This window comes from Branchiostoma belcheri, unplaced genomic scaffold (genome assembly GCF_001625305.1).
Source record: "Branchiostoma belcheri isolate BF01 breed outbred unplaced genomic scaffold, Haploidv18h27 scaffold116, whole genome shotgun sequence".
Lineage (NCBI taxonomy): Eukaryota > Metazoa > Chordata > Leptocardii > Amphioxiformes > Branchiostomatidae > Branchiostoma > Branchiostoma belcheri.
The window spans coordinates 268,040-288,582 of record NW_017802558.1 but is presented as its reverse complement, the minus strand read 5'-3'; the positions used below and the strand labels follow the sequence as shown (position 1 = coordinate 288,582).

At 38.9% G+C, this 20,543-nt stretch overlaps 1 protein-coding gene across 4 annotated transcripts in view; it reads left to right on the top strand.

Moving 5' to 3' along the window:
• Positions 1 to 450: 450 nt before the first annotated feature.
• The window catches only part of LOC109462409 (N-alpha-acetyltransferase 35, NatC auxiliary subunit-like), a 24,460-nt gene continuing 4,367 nt past the window's right edge, over positions 451 to 20,543 (top strand). Inside the window, exons 1-22 of one of the 4 annotated variants that reach the window (XM_019758954.1) lie at positions 451 to 552; positions 1,296 to 1,420; positions 2,143 to 2,176; positions 2,552 to 2,666; positions 2,796 to 2,870; positions 3,540 to 3,707; positions 3,854 to 3,920; positions 4,089 to 4,132; positions 5,340 to 5,390; positions 5,948 to 6,031; positions 6,662 to 6,773; positions 7,348 to 7,460; positions 7,932 to 8,050; positions 8,655 to 8,768; positions 9,431 to 9,497; positions 10,063 to 10,161; positions 10,860 to 11,038; positions 12,151 to 12,284; positions 12,942 to 13,009; positions 13,559 to 13,699; positions 14,281 to 14,484; positions 14,702 to 14,968. In XM_019758954.1, the coding sequence (XP_019614513.1) occupies positions 485 to 552; positions 1,296 to 1,420; positions 2,143 to 2,176; positions 2,552 to 2,666; positions 2,796 to 2,870; positions 3,540 to 3,707; positions 3,854 to 3,920; positions 4,089 to 4,132; positions 5,340 to 5,390; positions 5,948 to 6,031; positions 6,662 to 6,773; positions 7,348 to 7,460; positions 7,932 to 8,050; positions 8,655 to 8,768; positions 9,431 to 9,497; positions 10,063 to 10,161; positions 10,860 to 11,038; positions 12,151 to 12,284; positions 12,942 to 13,009; positions 13,559 to 13,699; positions 14,281 to 14,484; positions 14,702 to 14,761 (2,241 nt within the window). In that variant the 5' untranslated portion in view covers positions 451 to 484 and the 3' untranslated portion in view covers positions 14,762 to 14,968. Of the gene's footprint in view, positions 553 to 1,295; positions 1,421 to 2,142; positions 2,177 to 2,551; positions 2,667 to 2,795; positions 2,871 to 3,539; positions 3,708 to 3,853; positions 3,921 to 4,088; positions 4,133 to 5,339; positions 5,391 to 5,947; positions 6,032 to 6,661; positions 6,774 to 7,347; positions 7,461 to 7,931; positions 8,058 to 8,654; positions 8,769 to 9,430; positions 9,498 to 10,062; positions 10,162 to 10,859; positions 11,039 to 12,150; positions 12,285 to 12,941; positions 13,010 to 13,558; positions 13,700 to 14,280; positions 14,485 to 14,701; positions 14,969 to 20,543 lie in introns of those variants that run through there. The other 3 variants (XM_019758953.1, XM_019758956.1, XM_019758955.1) reach the window with 3 other exon arrangements.

Here is a 20,543-nt window from a genome sequence, read left to right as displayed (position 1 = left end):
CTTTTATATGTGATGTACCCACTGAATCAAAACCATTTGTACCATGATTGAAAACTTTTATTCTTAGTGGCAAATGGATGTTATAAAAGTTGGCAGTAAACAGCACAAAATAGATATCATTTCTTGTTTAAAAAGGTTGATGATTTTAAAATTTTAAAAGGTATAGATCTTGTTTTTTTGGCCCGTCTTGTTTTTTTTCCCCCTATCGCATTAGATTTGGAGTCTGCCGAGGATGTCATCCATAAAATTTACATGCTGTGGCCTTAGTGGAAAATGTAAAGCAATGGTAGGCTCCTCGGAAACAAAGAAAAGAAGAAGAGAAGAGAATGTTGAATGAACTTCTTTGATCACCCCAGTTGACAAGAATGTTTTGGCTTTATGTGTTGTCTCTTCGGTGATGGATATTTCCTAATTTGTGAGAATATTTTTGACACCCCTGTCTCGGTAATGGTTGAGTCCGAGTTGACCTCGGGGTTAAAAGAAAATGGCCGCCGAAAACGTGATGGACGACTCTGTTTTGGACTCAACTGGTGAAGTCGACCCTCCTGCAAGGTTTGACAATCTCCTGATGGTGTTTGATACAAGAGATATCTAGCGTAACATAGTAAGATGTAAAGTAAAGGATTTAAGCACGAGTAGAGGTGTACTCACACAAATTTGCGACCTCGCCTCGGAACAAAGAAACAAAACAAGGTGTGCAAAACCAACCTCCTTGGCCAAGCCAAAAAAAAAAAAAACAACTTGGCCAAAGATACCATGCTAATACTGGTAATGCTACATGTAGATAATCGCAAGCCATGCAAGATAGTTCTGCTGGATCTGTGATATCGATGTGTGAGTAAGGCCTAAGGAAAGAAATGTGTTTCCTGTTTGAGTCCTGAAAAAAATTTAGGGTCTGTAGGTAGGGATTATCTTTTTTTAGACCTTGGCGATCTCTAGTGATACTTGTAGTAGACTTTTGGGATCTCTAGTGATCTATAGAAGTTGGATCTCTAGATCTAAAGATTTCCAAAGTCTAATCACAGTTTAACAAAGTAAAACTTGCATAGGCCATGTATATTTTCAATGTCAATATTGGAAAACCGATTGTACATATTTTTTTTTTTTTTATCACTTGGGTGTCAGATCATTGAGCTTGAAAAGTTCGATCAGCTCGAAACATTTATTTGATTTTCTGTTGCAGGGTCCACACAAAAAAGGCTAGGGTCGGCAGTTTTTTCTAGGGTCAGGAATCGCGACATTTTTTTCTAGGCCTAAAGCATATCTGAAAATGATTCTCCATTTTGTTTCAACAGTGTTGAAAGAAGCACAACTGACAACAATGTTGTGCCCATACCGCCCCCGGCAGTCCTGCACACACAACCAGAGGTCAGGTACAACTGGACAGACATCACACAGGACTTCCTCACGTCATGTGAAGGTGAGGAGTATATTAAAACTTGTGACTGTTTTTTGCCAAATTTTACTACATCATGTGTAAGGAAGTGACCTCTGACTTCCCTCCCTTATTACGACCTGGCATGACCCCGATTACGAGTAATGGATCACGATTATGATTTGTTTTTGGTGTAAATATTGTTGTATTTCCGTGTATATACGTGTCGTACCCAGGGCCACTCTGAAAAGCAGTGCTATGACACTGAGTAGTGCCACCCTGGTAAAAGAATACAGAAATAAATAAATAAAAAATAAGTTTAGACAGAAACTGTCTTGTAAACCCGTGATCAGTTTCATTGGGTTGGAATTAGTCACTGAGTAAAGAAACCCTTTTTACGTGACAAAGAGGTTAATTCAACCTACATTTCCAGTGACCATCATCATCAAAACGTTTTCAGACACTGTCACAGTCCGGTCACGAGTGTAATGCGATGTCAATTCATGTTTGAAGTTAAGCTTACAAGGGACCCACCACTGGAGGTCCCATGTTTGGGGAGAGCCATACCCCACGCAAGTTAAAGAACCCACCGCACTTATCGAGAAGAGTAGGGGACCTTCCCGGTGTGAGTGGTTCTAACCCTACAATCCGGTCTTACGCGGCTGGTACTTACGTGTACAAAACTGGTGTGTTACGCCTTAAGGCGGTTTACCAGTTATGTGAAACAAACCACGATAAGAAAATCACCTTCCTGTTATCTCTTACAGAACTTGAACTTGGAGAGCTGATGCATGATGCCAAGTGAGTTGAAAGTATCTTTTGTGTTAAGTTCTGATTGTACCTGTCCAGTGTTTCCATTATTTGTAGTCATCTTAAATCTGTTGGTCCGTGTAAGGTCCAAACATACTTTTGTGAAAAATACAGAATTTTCTTCAGGGAAATTGTAACAGTGAGGTTCAAGCACCACCAACTGGCCAGTCCAACTGGTCTGGATCTTTTAGTTTTCAGCCTTGTGGTTAGGTTAGTTTAGTTAGTTTGTGCGGCCAGGGTTCGAATCCCGGGAGCCAGGAGACTGCCTACTTGCCCCTTTGTGTTTTTCATTCAAAGTGCTCAGTCTTACGGATGATGTTTTTATGTGGCAATGTTGTTGCTGATGTTAATTATGTATGTTCCCAGTTTTGGGCTGTTTGAGGCCATGTCTGCTATAGAGATGATGGACCCAAAGATGGATGCAGGGATGCTGGGAAACCGAGGAGACAGGGAGGTCCTCAACTTCCAACAGGCAATACAGGTACCCTGGGTTTCAACTTGGTCACGCATAAGAAAAAATGTTGTGTTTTTTTTCATTCCTCAATCTCAAACATCGCATTTTTGCCTCACAGCACTTTTCTTTCTTACTGTATTTGGTGTTTTTTTTCAGAGAGAAACAGTGAAACTCAAAGACTTGACTGCACCAGAGCTGATTGGTATCATTGACACAATGCTATCCAGCATGGTAAGTACGATGTAGATGGGACAAAACAGATGTAGTGCATAAGAAATTAAGCATTACCCCATATATGAGAGTTGAGTCTCCATGTTTAGTTGTATCACTGCTTTATTACTTCACTATTAGCTCAGAGTCATGAATTACATGTAGCTTTTTGTTAGGTGCAAGGAACATTTGATTTTGACATTTACAAATTGGCAAATACATGTACATGTAAGATGCTCACAATGCATCGTTCAGTTTATTTATGTAATTTGTATGATATGTCTGTTACTCCAGGAAGACTAGCTACATGCTTGCCTTTTTGTACTTGTATGTTTGCTAATGGAGGAAATAAAGCACCTAAATGAGCCCTTCAAGCCAAGAAGAGATACCGTCAAACTTGTCTAAGACGACCACCCATGGGACCAAGGAAATGTGGTCTTCTAAGACAAGTGGTCTTCTTATACAAAAGCATGGCGAGAAGACCAGACAGAGAACAAGAACACCCATTTTACAATAGACTGTCCCACTGATCCTAACTAACCCAGCCAGTGCCGTTTCTCATTGCGCAAAGACTGCCATGCTGTCGAAATCAATGACAAACTGACAGATTCCATCAAGATTTTTTCGCATAGATTTACTATGTCATCATCCTTGTAACAGCCCTTTGTCCCACACCTTCCTCCTCCCCAGGTGACGTGGCTAGAAGGCCACTCCCTCGCCCAGACAGTGTTCACCTGTCTGTACCTGCATGACCCTGAGCAGGTGGAGGACAGGTGCATGCGAGCCGTCGCTCTGGGTGCCCTCAAACTGGTCGACCTCATCAAGAACAACGTCAACAGGGCCAGCGTCTTTGAAGAGGTCAGAAAACTTGGCGTTCTCTTGTTCTTAATGCTTTCTGCTGAGGTAGCCATTGTGCGGTCCTGGGTTCGAATCCTGCCATGTCATTTATCTAATAATGTGCCCTTGTTAGAGACCCTAAGTAACGTTCCTTTTTGCTGATACAGGAAGACTTCCAGACCATGACCTATGGTTTCAAGTTAGCTTGCAACGTCACAGATGTTAGAGTTACTGGTGAGTACTGAAGATTTCAATGATTCTTTGTTTCCCCAAAGAGTCAGTCTGAGTGGTTACAGGTTTGCTAATTGATATACATGTAGGAGCCTTTTGCAGGTCTCCCATAGTTTTTGTGATTGCTTGACTGTGTAAAATTTGAATGTAATGTTTCCTTTTGATTCACAGGCATGTTACGTGAAGTTGAAGACGAGATTAACAGAAAAGTAAAGGTGAGTTAAGGAAATAAATCCTTTTGTGTTCCAGTGTTCTTTTGTAAACATAAACGACATTGCTATATGGCTTCAATCTACTGTGTTCGGCTTACAACATGTTTTGTCATTCTTACAATCCATGAAATTCTAACCATGTTATTGATGTACCGAGTTGTGTTGCATTTTTTGTGATCACTTCTGTACTATGAATTAATCATTTACCATGAACAAATACTCGGTAGGGTTAAGGCGGCTTAGGCTGATATTCATGTTCGAGTTCGGGCGTGTGTCTGCAAGATTGCCACAGACTTGTTTCGAACCCGAATCATGTTCCACCATGTTCGATATGACGTCATTCGAATAGAACGCGTGTTCGAATTCGGGGTTACCGGCGGTCATTTTGTATGTTTCCCCTGTAAACCCGCGTTGTTACGCATTTTATTCACGGAGTATGACTTAAAAGGCTTTACGCGCAGCTGAAAACAGCATAATTGATCTTTAGAGTAATCCATGTTTACGTATTATAACTTTTTTTATCAAAATTGTCCGAGGCTATTTTGCATATAAGTGGATATTTTTTAACTATTGCGATTTTTTAACTAAAAATGACAGAAAAATAGCTGTTTCTGTCCTTTTTGGCCCAAAAAAACAATGTAACTGTCATTTAAAACAAAATAGCCTTGGACAAAAATAATAAATAGGGGGTTGGCTTTCTACTTGTAAAATATCACGATGAAAGGTGTTGTTACCGCTTGCGCGTAAAGCCATGAAGTAAACAACTTTTTTTAAACCAAAATGTTGATTTTTAACCCAAAAATCCAGAAGTAGTAAAAACAAAATAACCTTTATTCAATGTGTTTTAAGTACTACTAGAACTGTGTGAAGTTTAGTTGTGGTGCGACCAAGCTATCAAAAGTTACAGGCATATGTATGAAATACTACTCATAGTATGCCATAGGCTGCCTTAACCCAACCGAGTAATGTGCCGACTTTCTTCTGCACCTGCCGCTACCACGAACATATACATATAGTTCTGCAAACACATCCATTTTCCTCAGACTGCAAAATTTTTTGCTACTGCGAACATATAGTGATTTACTGTTACTGTAGTTGTACACTAAATATCAACATTGTGCTACATGTAGAGTCTTGTCACACACCAAAGGGGGAAATGTTTTGTATGTAGGATTGCTTTCACACGCTTGTTGTTCTATTTGTTTGTCAGAGCACCAGATGTAAACAGGGAGAGGAGAGAGATCCCCAGACTGAACTGGAGGTATTGGATAAAACTTTCCATCATGAATTTGAAAGTTACCAAGCTTTGTTTTGCTTTATATCCCTTAAAGGCCTCTAATGCAATTTCAGGGCAAGTAAATTTTCTGGAAAGGTCATTCTTTTAATGTAGTAGGTTGAATGAAATCTATACCATGGCATACTGATATCTGTGAGGCAAAAAATGGAATGTCACCGATGGAAAACGGTTGCTCATTTGTATCATAGGCTGGTACATTTTGTATTTATGGGCAGTACCAAAAAAATATAGAGATGCCTCACGTAGCTTGTTGTCTGGCTATTTTGTGTGCTTTAAATATGAAAATTAATGATGACAAACATGTGCTTAGAAATGGCAGTAAATGTCATTATCAGACAGATTTCCTCATCCAGATTTTTGTTTTGCTGCCCAGAAATTGCATTGGATACCTAAAAATCCATCGCTTTCCTGTCAAGTAAAATTATGCTCTGCAGGATGCTGTTTTCCTTTTAGGAAAGAGAAAGTTAAAAAAATGTTTCCAGAGATAGTAAATGTGCATACTGTACCTTTGTATGTTGCAGCATCAGCAAAATGTTGCGCTCCAGGCTAGGATGAAGTTTTGTCGCCTGCTGCTTACTGCTCTTATAGCCTTCAACAAACCTCAGGTAAGACTCATCACTGGAATAGCCACCCATCATCAGTCTCACAGACCAAATCAAGTTGTCATAGTTTAGCTATTTGTGTTTGTTAGTGTGGCTTTTTAATTTTGACTTCCAAGGAGTACAGAAATCAAACAGTCTGTATGTTCATAGCTGTAAGTCACAACCCCTTTGCTGCATTGGTAATACTATGTAGTTTTTATAGGTCTGACTCATAATATTTCAGAAAACACCCCTATTTTGATGGATTTGTGGTACAGGTCATTAATTTCGTCAGCCTTTGTGGGTGTGCGTTAATAGGGTTTTTCCAAGCAGATACATGTACATGGGTGATTTGAGGTGCTAATTTCATGGAGTTCACGTTAGTAGCGTCTTCGCCCACTCTGCCAAAAGTGATTTGTGAACTCTTGTTCTTGGAGTCTCAAATAATGATAAGCATCAGATCAACATTGTGAAAGAAGATTTACTTTACCTGAAATTCACCTAGTAAACTTATGCATGTACAATGTACATGAATAAGTTTTTACATACTGAATTTCTTCCAATGTGTAGTGTACATGTAGTACATACTCAATTTCCCCCAACAATGTGTAGTTCATGCAACTGTAGTTCCACCTTCCCCTGTGCCATCTCCAGTGTAGTGGTGTGACTGATGGGAAGAGACTCCTGCTGCAGGCAGGGGAACTGTTGGAGGTGATGAAGAACACCATCCACCATGGAGTTCACCCAGACGAGACAGCTACACCAGGTGAGACCACAGCTGATGAAGTCCCTGTCACACAGTCAGGAATTTGGCCTCCCGAACACTGGCCAAACATGCTTCATCCATGGTTAGGAGTAGGCTGGCACAAAGTTGGCTGGTGTTCTGCAAATTCCGCTACGTATTTGGATGTTTAAAACATATTCAGGGGTTGATCATAGTTAGCTGTTGTTCGGCGGTAAGTTAGTAAATTACCATGCCAGCCAACCATTCAGATCGGGAGTAATTCAACAGTGTACTTAGCGGGTTTGGGCATTCTTGTTCTTGGCGTGTTGACTCAAATTTGTTTCAATTCGTATAGAAAGGTAGGTGTGGCCAAAATCTGCTCAGAGTGCTCCTGAATGTCAGCAAAACTTGGTTGGCTGGTGTTTGGGAAGTCACCAACAAATTCGGGAGAAGGTTGTGAAATGTGTGACTTGATGTACTCAGTCTGCAGATGTATTCATGTAATCTTCTCAAAGTTTCTGTATGTCATGGATAACAATGTTTTATTTCCAGATGCCACAGTCTCCTTCCCTCTAGGGTTGTATCTTGCTACAGTAACTGTGTTTTTCTGTCCCAGATTTTCCCATCATTATGGGGTTTGAACCACTAGTCAACCAGCGCCTTCTCCCCCCCACCTTCCCTCGGTACACCAAGATAGTCGGCAGGGAAGCTGCCATGGAATACTTCCAGGTGTGTCTCTTTTGGCAACTTAGATTTGATTTAATTTGATTTATTGAGATTGTAACAATAGAATACATGTGGAACAAAGGCAGCTGTTGCTGGTGTTGTGTCCCACACATAGAACAAACAGGACAGAACAATACTCATTTTCACTTGAGTCTTTCCCAAGAGCTCAACATCGGTGGCATGTCAGGACTTGAACCTGGGACCTCTTGGTTCCGAGTCGAGCACTCTGGCATTACACAGATTTTTTTTCAATCAGACTCAGGACTCAGGAGTCAAGATGTGTTTATTGCATTTTCCTAGTAACCCAGTCACTGAATCGCAGACAATTTATAAGTTGTTTAAAAGCTGCACATTATACGTTAAGTTACAAACCATTGAAACATTACAAATATCAATATCTTATAACACGCAGCACTATAGAAATCCATCTGTCAAAGTATACGTGTACAGTACTTTGTTCTGTTGTTATTGCAGGGTCTGTTGATCAGGCTGGGTCAAGTCTGTGAGGTTGTGAACATCAGCTCTATACACACAGTGCTGGACTTCTTCATAGAATTCAGCAAGGCCTCTCCTTGTGTGCTGTCTAGATCACTACTACAGGTGAGCCTGCTTTTGTCAGGTTAAGAACTCTTGAAGGTAAAGACAGATTGCACTCCACTTTTTGTTGTGAGATTGTGTCAGTAGATGTAGTTTACATATTGGGACAATACGGGTAGCCTTGCTTCTTTCCTGTGATAAAATGGACATCTCAGTCCAATTCTAGGTGCCTCTGTGAAAAATGAAGATTTTTGTTTTTGGTTTGTCTATGTGTGTCCGTGTGTGTGTCTGCATGGCCCTTAGGTCAGGTTGTAATGGATATGGTTGCGTTCAGTCTGACCCAGAGAAAGTCATTAATGACGTCATGCACTCTACATCTTGTATAGCACTCACTGTTTTTCATTACATGACCTCCTTGACAGCTGAAGTCGTTTGCCTTGCACAATAAAGAAAGATAACATGGTGTAGTTGTTACACATGGTGAATGAGAAGAACACACAGTCACCATTACCATCTAAATATTTCATGGAGGTATGAGATCTCTGTATTCTTCTTTATAGGAAGTTTTTCTCCCCCTCATCTTAGAAAAAATACACAACATGCCATGTACACACAGTCTACTTTTAAAATCATGTACAGAGAGGAATAATTGCATTCCTGTCTGCAGGTTCTTGCTGTGTCTACAGACAGGAAGGTTTTTGGCACTCTGCCATTCAGAGAGGCCTTACGAGAGGCTGTGAGAGCCTTCAACTATCCACCAGCCCTTATACCCAGGTACAGGTATCCTCTTTGAATGTGAATAGCCAGTATAGATTGTCACAGTTTCAGGGAGGTGTATTAAATACTCTGAACTGAAGTAGAATTCTTGTCAAGCAGTTTTTAAAAAATTTCCGTAACGCTACACTGACTTAATTATTCATGGATGACATCCTCTAAAGACCCGCAAACTAGTGCGCATCGGCGAATAAAACAAATTCCAGCAAAAAAGTGCTGCTAAACCACAGGAATTCAGCTGGTATTGTGAATTTGCGGTACTGTAGTACATACATGTAGCGACTTTTACGACAAGCTGGCACATGCTGGAGTTTTGTGACATTTGAGTCAGCACTGTACTGAGTTCTGTGGAGCTTCGGCAGCCTGGGTGCTGTCCTCTGTAGTTACCGTCGGCTCCCTATTGTTGCTAGCTACCATATCGCATAGACGATAGAGGATGGCACCCAGGCCAGAGCCTTGAGAACAGGCAAAAATCAATGCGCGGGTGGATGTCATACAGTCATAAAATTTAATCAATGTGACCTATTTGATTATATATTATTGTCTCAGATAGAATCTTTGATGAGTACACCTCAGATTTCAAACAGTACTTTGAATGCCTACATCTATATCTTATTTCATTCATTCTATTCACATTTAATGCCTTTCTTCTATCTTGACAGGTCTTATGTGTTTAATAATCCTCAAGCCAAGGAATATGTTGATGCCTTCTTAAGCAGAGCAGTGAGGGTAAGTGTTATGTTTAAATCTTTGGGCCTATCAAATGAAACTAGGCTAAGATTGATGATGAGATTTTTTTTATTTAAGATTCAGGTTAGGCTAGTTCCCAGAGGATGTCAATCCGTATAATCAAATTAACATGGCCTAACTACACTAAACAGAATTTTAGATGACTTTTGCTTCCATAGGATAATCCATGAGGAAGATGCTATCTGCCCTTTATCTTGAATATGTACCCACAGATAACTCTTTTAGCAAGAATAAAGATTCATGAGTGAAATAGAAATGCATAATGTTTCCCTCCGCATATGGTCTGCTCTGTTAATTCTTACTCAAACAAATCCATATTATATGGATTGAGTCTAAATCCTTCCAGTCGAGTCTAAATCCTTCCTGCTATAGAATTGCAACATGATGTAACCCAACACCAGTTACCATGGTGACAGACATCTGGTTTGGGTCATTGACCTCGTTGGTTTGGAGAAGAAGGGGAAACAATATGTTTTCCTTCTGTAAACATGATAACTACTATGTGTGATTGCTGTCACTGACATCTCCCCTTGCTTCCCTGCAGCCCTTCAGTAACCTGTTACAGATCCACGGGCACAACCGAGCCAGACAGAGGGACAAGTTGGGACACATACTGGAGGACCTGTCCAGTCTACAGGACGAGGTGACAGCTTTAGACTTGAGGGAGATAATGATGGATTTGTCATTCTCAAAAAGTTTAATAGAATTTCATGGAATACTACGTATGTTTACTCCAGTAGCTGACTGAATAAAGTGAAACTTAACAACCACCCAGGGGCCTGAGGAAACATGGTCGTCTTGTACAAAAAGTATGGCAACAAGACAATACAGAGAGCAAGTAAACCACAGCAATAGACTACCCCATTGAGCCAAAGTAACCCAGCTGGCACAATTTACATTGTGCAAAGACTGTCTATTCTCAAAATCAATTGGAAACTGGCCATCAAGGTTTCTTGCTCCTTATCATCAAAAAATGTTTTCTGCTACATGCTTGAAAATGATGCAGTCGTCCTTGGCAGAGATTGGGCTATGTGCGGTCTCAAATATTCCCGGTTGTGGTCAAGGTGAACAAGTCCCTAAATGCTTACAACAGTACATGTATGAAGACAAAATCGGGACTGCGAAAAAGTAGCTATTGTGGCCATGCAGATCACTGTGTTATAGTGGTGGTCGCTGGGCAAGTTTGACTGTATATTTCTTGTGTTTATGTAGCCCACAGTAATGTTGATTTCCATCAGTGCTTTCAAAGGAAAATATCCCATTTCAGACCATAAGAAAATTTTCATCATCTGCTATTTGTCTTTAACCCAAGGAGTAACTTTTTTTTCCTTCCTTCCACAGGCAGACAAGGTTGACGCTGCCCTGCACTCCATGATGATCAAGGTGGACCCCCAGCGCCAGCACCTGGCCTGTTTTGGCACCTGGGTCCTGTACCACATCCTCCGCATCATGATCCAGTACCTACTGTCTGGTCTGGAGCTGGAGCTGTACAGCACACATGAGTATCAGTATGTCTTCTGGTAAGTGTGTTACTTTGTCCTTTTCATGTACCACACAGTGTCATTCTAATTTCTCTAAAGTAGATGTTTTGTATCAACTAGCACAGCTCTTGGCATTGTCAATGTGGTTTACTTGAAATTTTTCTTTAAAAGCATCTAATTCGATTTCAGGGTGGCAAAACTATATATATACAGAAATATTCTGATTAAGGGAATCTTTGTGATATTGACACATACCGTATTGTTTCACATTAGCACATTTAAATCAGCATTTCATACTTTTGCCATTTAAAACTGCAGAAACAAGCCCCAAGATGAGACCTTTATTTTCTGTTTTATTTTACCATTTATTTAAGTCAGCCCAGGGCCCTTCCAGTAACCGTTTTCATCAGAATTTTTGGGAATTTTTGCTCCAGGAGGGTCAATATACATTGGGATAGTGTGGTTTCAACTCAGTATATGACTAGAATATTGGCTTTGAAGTAGCCCTAAAAACTGCTCGGGATGCATTTAAAACTAAACACCAACATTGCCTCCAGACTCATAGATTTCCTTCTTGGTTTGCCCTGTTGTGTTTTTTTAAAACTGTCAGGCGTCATGTGTCCAATTAGTCTGCTTTCCAGGTTGGCCGCCTCATAGTAATTTGTATCATCCAGACAATTTCCCAAGAACATTAATACATATGCAATGTTACAAACACTGGAGAAGATTGGAAACATTGTGTAGTATGGCAGAAATAAAGGTACCACAATACAGAAAAAAAAACATGCTGCTTCAACTGGACATTCAACAAGAATTTAAGATGCAAGCTTGATTTAAAAAATTCAATAATTGACTTGTCCAAAATTTACATGTAAGTGCTCTATCAAAGAGCAGTTCTTGAGTGGTCCCTGTTCACTTGAAATACTGTGACTCCTGATATTTTCACTGTACGTTTACGTTCACGGTTTTCACAGTCACCGCTAACTTTATTATCGTAACTTTACAATCAATACCCTTAACAAATGATTCGTCTTTCACCCCCTCCCCCTATCACCGTGAACATATAGTTCCGTGACCACCTTCATTTTTCTCAGACCGTAAAATTTTACTACCCTGAACATAAAGTGACTTACAGTCTGTGTTTCTGTCAGGTATCTGTATGAGTTTCTGTATGGCTGGCTGCTGTCCACCCTGTCTCGTGCAGAGGCCATGTACCAGGAACACGACGCGTACATGGAACAGCAGAAGGGAGGCAGCAAGAAGAAGAGCAAGAAGAAAAAGAAAGGTGAGCTGCATGTAGGGAAAGTATACTATCCTAGTCTGTATGAAGATGTTTTTATCAAGTTCAGGGCTCAAAATACCCACATGCAACTTGCAATTTGCTTATCCTGCACATGCAATTTTGTATGTTGAAAAAATCAGACGGACTTCCCTTAAAACTGTGAAAGAAAGAAATTTTTAAATCTATTTATTATCTCTTTTCTGTGTGAAAAATATGTATATTGTTGTTATACAGGTATATACTACAAATGTAATGTTGGAGAGCTTTAGTGTTTACTACTGACGAAATTCAATTTTGTACGTAGATTTTGCTAATAACATGAAGAATTTTTGCCCACATGCAATTTTGCATGTAACCGACAAAAAGGATTTCAAGACCTGAAATTGTTGTGCCTGCTAGGCCTAAAGCACAGTCATCTGTGTGTCTGGAAATACCATGTTACCTGATGTATCTACCATGTTTGTGAAAAGTGTGTACAAAATCTGATGTTCCAATAGAGATCAGCAGTATAACTGTTATTAAATGTGTGTCAATATGCAAGACACAATACAAGTTAATTTGTATGAAAGCATGTGTGCCATGTGTTTTATGTCATGTTTCTAGTTTAATTTCTGGTGTTACTGGTAGTGACCTTGTTGAGAAAACTTTGTGTCCCTCCAGGCCGACCACCAAGCAAGGAAATTGTACTTGGCCAAGCTGAACAGAGCTTATGTGGAGGGTATTACAAGGTATGAACTGATCCATGTGGGATATAATTGTTTGTTTTGATACATACATTTTTGTAATAATATATATGAAAGCTTTTGTAAAGTGGATAAACTAGAATTTGTTTGAAGGATATGAAAAAGTGTGGATTTTTTTATCATAGTCTTGTTCTTCTCTGTTTCTATTTTTACCTTTGCAGAAGGAAAACATATTTTTTTTGCTCTTCTTCTTCTTCTTCTTCTTCTCCCTCTTCTCCAAACAAATAAAGTCCATGACCTGGACCAGAGGTCTGTCACCATGGTAACTACTGCTGTGGCAGACACCCTGTGGTGTCAGGTTACATTTTTTTGACAAGACAGATTTGGAGGGCCTGGTCCCCATAGATATGAATATGAAATGTGTTTGAGTAAGAATATGCAGAGCAGTAGTTTCTAGATTGTAATGCATTTGCTTTGCAAATGTTACCTTTCTAGTTTATCCATTATTTCCCATTTTGTAAGGGAAATGTCTTTAAAAGTTATGTACTAGTGATACTTGTTACCATATTAATGTCGGTATGTTGTTCTCAACAGGCCATACAGGGCTTCTACCTCGATGAGCGGTTGAAGAAGCCGGTGTTTGAGTTCGATAACGAGCAGGTTCGCTATGAGCATCGCTTCGCGCCCTTCGCCAGCATCGTCACCCCCCCACTGGTGCCATATTCACAGTTCCAGGCAAGTCAACCTCCCCTGTAGGCTTCAAGTCATGTTACTACAATGCAGACAAAACAGAATTAGGTGCAGGTTACAGTGTAGGTTTACAACATATTAAAGGCATCCAATTCAATTTCAGGGAAATCCGATGCAAAACTGGATTTTCGAAGTCAATTTTCTTGTTATTCTTTTAATGTAGCAAGTTGAATCGATCCTGTTCCATATTTTATATAGTGATATCTTTGAGGCAAAAATGTGATGTCGCTGATGGAAAACGGTTGCTTGTTTTGTATTGTAGGCTGGTTTTATTTATGGGTGGCACCAAAAAATAAAGGGATTCCTCACTTAGCTTGTTTTGGGCAATTTCAAATGGTTTAAGTATAAAATGGGCTAAGAAAATGTGCTAAGAAATGCCAAATGAGTCAATATGAGACAGATTTTGATCATCCAGAATATTTTTTGTTTTGCCGCTCTGAAATTGCATTGGATGTCTTTAACTGTACTCCCCTACTCAGTATGATACAATAAAGGCTTAACAGGATTTCATAGACTGGTTTTCCATTGAGTTATGTCTGTCCCAACAATCTTCTTTATTTCACCAGGACATGGTAGCTCTGGAGAAGTTCTCCCCTCCCCTACAGCCTGCAGACTTCTACGTCCAGGCCTGTAAATGTTTCCAGCAAGCCAAGAACATCTACGAGAGTTTCCCCAACCAAACCAAGGAGGTGCAGACGCTCTGTAAGATCGCCAAGACCAACTTTGTAGTCGTCAAGCTACTGCTGGGAGGTCACAAAAGAGAGTCCAAGGTATGTTCTCCACTTGTGCTGTGTGTTCTTTGACCAATTCAATTTGCTGGGAAATTAAGGTAAGATACTAGTAACTCAAAGTGGCTATATTATGAGAATATGGTAAGAAGAAGAAGAAAAGACTACCGGTAGATTTTTTCGTCTTGTATCATATTAACTGTCGTATGAAATAGTAGTATCAAGTTGAACTCATGGCTTCACTTGTCCACTGTTGCAGTCACCCCCAGAGTGGGACTTCACAGAACACAACACTTTCCCCATCATAAGACTGACCTAACGCCTGCCGTGTCCTGACATCCGGGGTCCTGCTGAAATTCTCTGTCATCAGCTTTTAGAACTGTTGGCTCCACACCAACTGGAGCACATGCTTGGCTCAGCAGGGTATGTTATATGTGGCAGATATGGAGTACTTGCCATCTAACCTAGAAAATTTGTCAGCACTCAAAGAAAGACTGCAGTGTTCGTTGTGGTCAAAACAGGGCTCTAGCCAACTCAAATTTTTTTCTGTCAGCCCAGGTTCATAATCAGACTTGGGGGGAGAGTCCTCGCAATCGTGGGGGGGGGGGGGGGTCCAGGGGTAAATTTTAGATTTTCAAGCTTTAACAAAAATTCAATTTCCAACAATATCACAATATTACAGGCGAATCATGGGGTTGAGATTGCTTGTCAATTTTGCCCGCCAAGGTTGATGGCTTGGTTTAGAAATTTTTCCACCACATGCCACAAAATTCCAGATCTGCAACTGACACAAAAATGGGTGTTGGCTAGAACTTCATTTGTTCATTGAGTCAATGTCTCTCTTTAAATGGAAGCGCACCAGTCTATCCACAACCCCCAATCTGAGCTGAAGCCTTACACTGATGGGTACCAAACTACTGCAGTGTGTTCAGTTCACCATGCTGTAACTATAAGTATGAACCAAATAAAAAAGTTGTTGAAATATACATGTATATTGCTATGTTCTCACTCTCTCACTATCCGGTTTAGTGTCTGTTGTTCCCCATCTTCGGAGGCTTGATGGCAGCCTGCCATTTGCCTCTGTCCTGTGGGTTCACATTAGGCCACACCAATTTAATTTGTTGGTTCTCGGATTTTTTCAGAAAAAATATGAAGCGACAGGGCGAAATAAAATAAAAAATAAAAACAGGTCTAGGCATCCTATCATAGCCCCAAATGCTAAGATAGGAGCCAAGAAGTCAACACAAAAGGCTGGGTTAATATTTAAACAATGAATTTTGAACTTTTAATCAAACCACTGCATTCATAGATGGAGTTAAACTGTAATAACTAGGAGCTACACTGGTTGCGGAGAGATACTCTATGAAGACAGATATTATAATCCGCGGCCTAGCGTATCACAAAGAAGAGTCCCCGGATCAAGTTGTCCTCAGTTTCCTGTCACGCCATCTTGGTATCAGCGTGGTTCCTCCCTTGGTGGCAGTACACCGGCTGTCCCGTCCTACAGAGAGTCAACCCAACCCTGCCATGCTGGTGCGACTGGTGAGTCTACAACACAGGGAACTGATCCTCGCCACATGGAAGAAGCTACACGCAGACAAGAAGAAGGGGTATGCGGTACACGAACACTTGCCACGTCCACTCCAGCAAGCAAGAGCCAAACTGATGGCAGCCAGAGACACTGAGATTGACAAGGCTAAGTCACAGAACAAGGAGGCCAGAGTCTTCATCAGAGTACCACCAAAGGACACTAGTGCAATCCTTGTAGTCAATGGGAAAACTCTGAAAACAGTGGACGCGGTAGATCTTGTATTTTCGTGAATAATAACAGTATAGATTTATATATATGTATGTATCCTATTATGTATTTTTGTACCCAGTGATATTTGAAATTTGCAGTATACTGTAAGAAAATGTGTGGCATATTGTTCCTGGCAGGAACAGATGTATACTGTCCCCGGAAGTAACAGATTTAATGATGCACTGTGTACAGCTCAGGAGTTATTGTGGCATGTGACATGTATATTTGATTGATACGATGGATATTAAATGACTGAAACACAAATATTTTCTGTATTTATTGTTAAAGATGTTACTGGCACTCTATAATGGTAGGCATATACTGATGAGAAGTTTATTTTTCATTCTGTTTATTTATCATTTGGTATGATTTTGATTCCTATTATGTTTCTGTTACTTTTTGTTTGAACAGATAGTCACCCCTGAACTATGATTAAGGGGAAGCCCTTTCAGCACATGATTTTGTTTTCTGTTACCTTTATAATTTGATTTGGTTGTTGTATAATTTACTGTGCTGGTAAGGGAAATGAGCAACAAGTTCTTCAAGCTTGCTTTACTATTATGATATTTTGTTATGTCTACAATGGTAGGCATATATTGATGAGAAGTTCTTTTTTTTACTCTGTTTATCATTTGGTATAATTTTGAATTCTGATTCCTATTATGTTTCTGTTACTTTTTGTTTGAACAGATATTCACCCCTGAATTATGATTAAGGGGAAGCCCTTTCAGCACATGATTTGTATTCTGTTTTCCTTTATAATTTGATTTTGGTTGTTGTATAATTTATTGTGCTGCGTGTGCTGAAAAGGGAAATGATCAACAAGTCCTTCAAGCTTGCTTTATTGTTATGATATTTTGTTATATTATGTTTCTGTTATATTTTCCTTCTGGCGGAATTCTGTAAATGAATGATACAGTTCAGAGGAGCCACACAGTGCCCTACATGAATGACGCGGCCTTTATGTTTTTGTTTTGGTTCTGAGAACCTAGTGATGTTGTATTTAGTTTATGTAGTGAACCATCCCGATACATGTGTTATTTTCCTTTTGAGTTATACTGATTACTTCTGTTCAGTTTGTTTTGTTTTCATTAGTCAAAGAGATATTATGATTCCATCATCCCCACCTTACCCAGATGACTTCTGCAGATTTCCAACCTTACCAGACACATCCCAGAGGCCATGACACAGGTACAGCTTCAAATTTCCAGTTTTAATTGTAATGGTCTTGGTAACTTGATTAAACGCAGGGAAGTTTTTACTTGGCTTAGAGATAAACCATATAATATTATTTGTCTTCAAGAGACCCACTCTACCCTACCTGTTGAGACCAGATGGCAAAATGAATGGGGGGATCCATGGTATTCTCACATGGCACTTCCAATCAAAGAGGTACAGCCATTTTGTTTAAAAATGATATTAACCCTGATATCCATCAAGTTAAGACAGATAGTGATGGGAGATGGGTTATTATTGATTTGACTGTTGATAACTATAGATTTTGTTTGGTAAATTTGTATGCTCCAAATGATGATTCCCCTGATTTTTTTTACAAATTTGTCTGTAGAACTAGAGAATTTTGAAGAGAGTAATGAAAATATGATTATTACAGGTGACTTTAATACAGTACAGAACCCTTTATTAGATAGACACTCTACAAATCGTGCTTACCATACTAAAGCATTAGAATGTATTTCTGAACTGAAATGTAAATTTGATCTCCATGATATATGGCGTTTTAAAAATCCTAATGTAATTAGATACACCTGGAGAAGAAGAAGACAAGCAAGTAGGATTGATTATTTCTTAATTAGCTTTTCTTTAATAAATAGAGTGAATAAATGTATAATTGCAGAAAAATTTAAATCAGATCATAATTTGATTGTACTATCTTTTATTACTGCAGAATTTCCAAGGGGAAAGGGATATTGGAAATTTAATACTTCTTTATTAGAGGACAAAATATTTTGTAAAGAAACCTTGGAGGTTATGAAAGAATTTTTTTCAAATAATATTGGTACAGCGAATCCCCATATTGTATGGGAAGCGGCTAAATGTTTTTTCCGGGGACATTGTATAAAATTTTCGAGTTATAAGAAAAACAATATCTTTTCAGAGAAAGAGAATTAACTGATGATATTAAAATTTTACAAAGTCAAATTGATAATATGCAGTCTCCCCCAGATTCCATGCTCGACGATTTGGACAACAAACAAAAACAACTAGAGTTATTGTATAATCACCGTTTACAAGGAATCTTGGTTGGATCTAAAGCTCGATGGATGGAATTTGGGGAAAGGAGTTCTAAATACTTTTTAAACATGGTTCATAGAAATTATACCCGGAAAAACATTCAAAAATTAAAGATATCGGATGAAACTTTTACCTCTGATCCTCAGGAAATTTTAGAAAAACAAGTTGATTTCTATTCTACCCTTTATTCTTTTGAAGAACCTCCAATACCCCTGACCCCTAAAAATTCTGAGCATTTTTTCCCTGATGAATATGAAAAGCGTTTATCTAATGATCAGCTGGAAGCGTGTGAGGACCTAATTACTGAAGAAGAATTACTCATTGCTATAAATTCCTTTTCAAATGGCAAAACACCTGGAATTGATGGAATTCCGGTGGAAGTCTATAAACATTTCTTTTCTGTTTTTAAAACCCCAATGCTAGATTGTTTTAATTACTCCTTGTCACAAGGCTACTTATCAGATACACAAAGACAAGGAATAATTTCTTTATTACTAAAACAAGGGAGCAACGGGGAATACAAAGATCCTACACTTTTGAATAATTGGAGGCCCCTCACATTATTATGTTGCGATACAAGAATTATTTCTAAATGTTTGGCTTTGCGTGTAAAATCTGTTATCTCTGACATTATTCATAATGATCAAACAGGATTTATTAAAGGAAGATTTATTGGAGATAATATTAGACGTATATTAGATTTAATTGATCATTATGAAAATGAAGATAAACCAGGTCTAGTTTTTATTGCTGACTATCAGAAAGCATTTGATTCAGTGAGGTGGGATTTCATGGTAAAAGCATTAGAATTTTTCAACTTTGGCCCCAAGTTTATAGCTTGGGTTAAAACTTTGTACTCTAATATTACGAGCGTTGTGTCAAACAATGGCTATTTATCAAATCCTTTTACTTTATATCGTGGTGTTAGACAAGGTTGTCCTCTGAGCCCCTATTTATTTATTATTGTTGTAGAACTGTTGGCCATTAAGATACGCAGCAATCAAAAGTTGACTGGTTTATCTTTTCATGGAAGGCACTGTAAAATTTCTCAATATGCTGATGATAGTAATTTCCCCTTTGCTCCCAAATTAGCATCCTTTAATGCCCTTATTGATGATTTACAAAGTTTTTCCCATCTTTCGGGTTTATCTTTAAATTTTGACAAGTGTAAGATACTTAAAATTGGTTCTTTAAAAAACACGAATTTTAAACTACCTTCCCATCTACCTATTCAATGGGTAGATGGGGAGGTAGACCTTTTAGGCATACATATACCTAGGGATTTGGGGTCCATTATTAACTGCAACTTTCAACCCCGTTTAGCAAAATTAGATAGATTATTATTCCCCTGGAAAAGCAAAAGTTTATCTTTGTTTGGAAAAATTACTGTCATAAATTGTTTGATTGTTTCCCAGTTTACTAATCTTTTCCAGGTGCTCCCATCCCCAAGTAAATCCTTTTTTAAAATATATGAGAGAAAAATATTTTCCTTTATTTGGAATGGGGGTCCAGAAAGGGTCAGTAGGAAAACAATTTACAACTCAATTGAAAATGGTGGTTTGAATTTAATTAACTTATATGCCTTCTCCCTCTCCATCAAAGCTTCGTGGATGCCAAAATTATATTTTAATCCTGATTGGTTTACCTCCTGGTCTTTAAGTACATATCTTTCTGTTGGATATACATTATTTCCTTTTCTCCAGTTGGATAGCTTACAGTACCTGAAACTAAATTCTTTCTTATATGATATTGTATATGCTTGGTATAAATATCAACATAAGGCCCCCACAACTCCAGCTGAGATTAGACAACAGCTTTTATGTATGAATTCTTATATCCTTATTGGTGGAAAACCTTTCTTTTCAAATGCTTTTCTAAATAGAAGAATTCTGTTTGTAAATGATGTTTTAAATTTAGATGGTTCCCTCATGTCATATGATGAATTTTGTATTAAATATGATAATGTTTGTAGCCACATGCAGTATCTGCAGCTATGTACTGCAATCCCCCCAAAATCGGAAATCTACTTTGCTTGGTTCTTCATCCC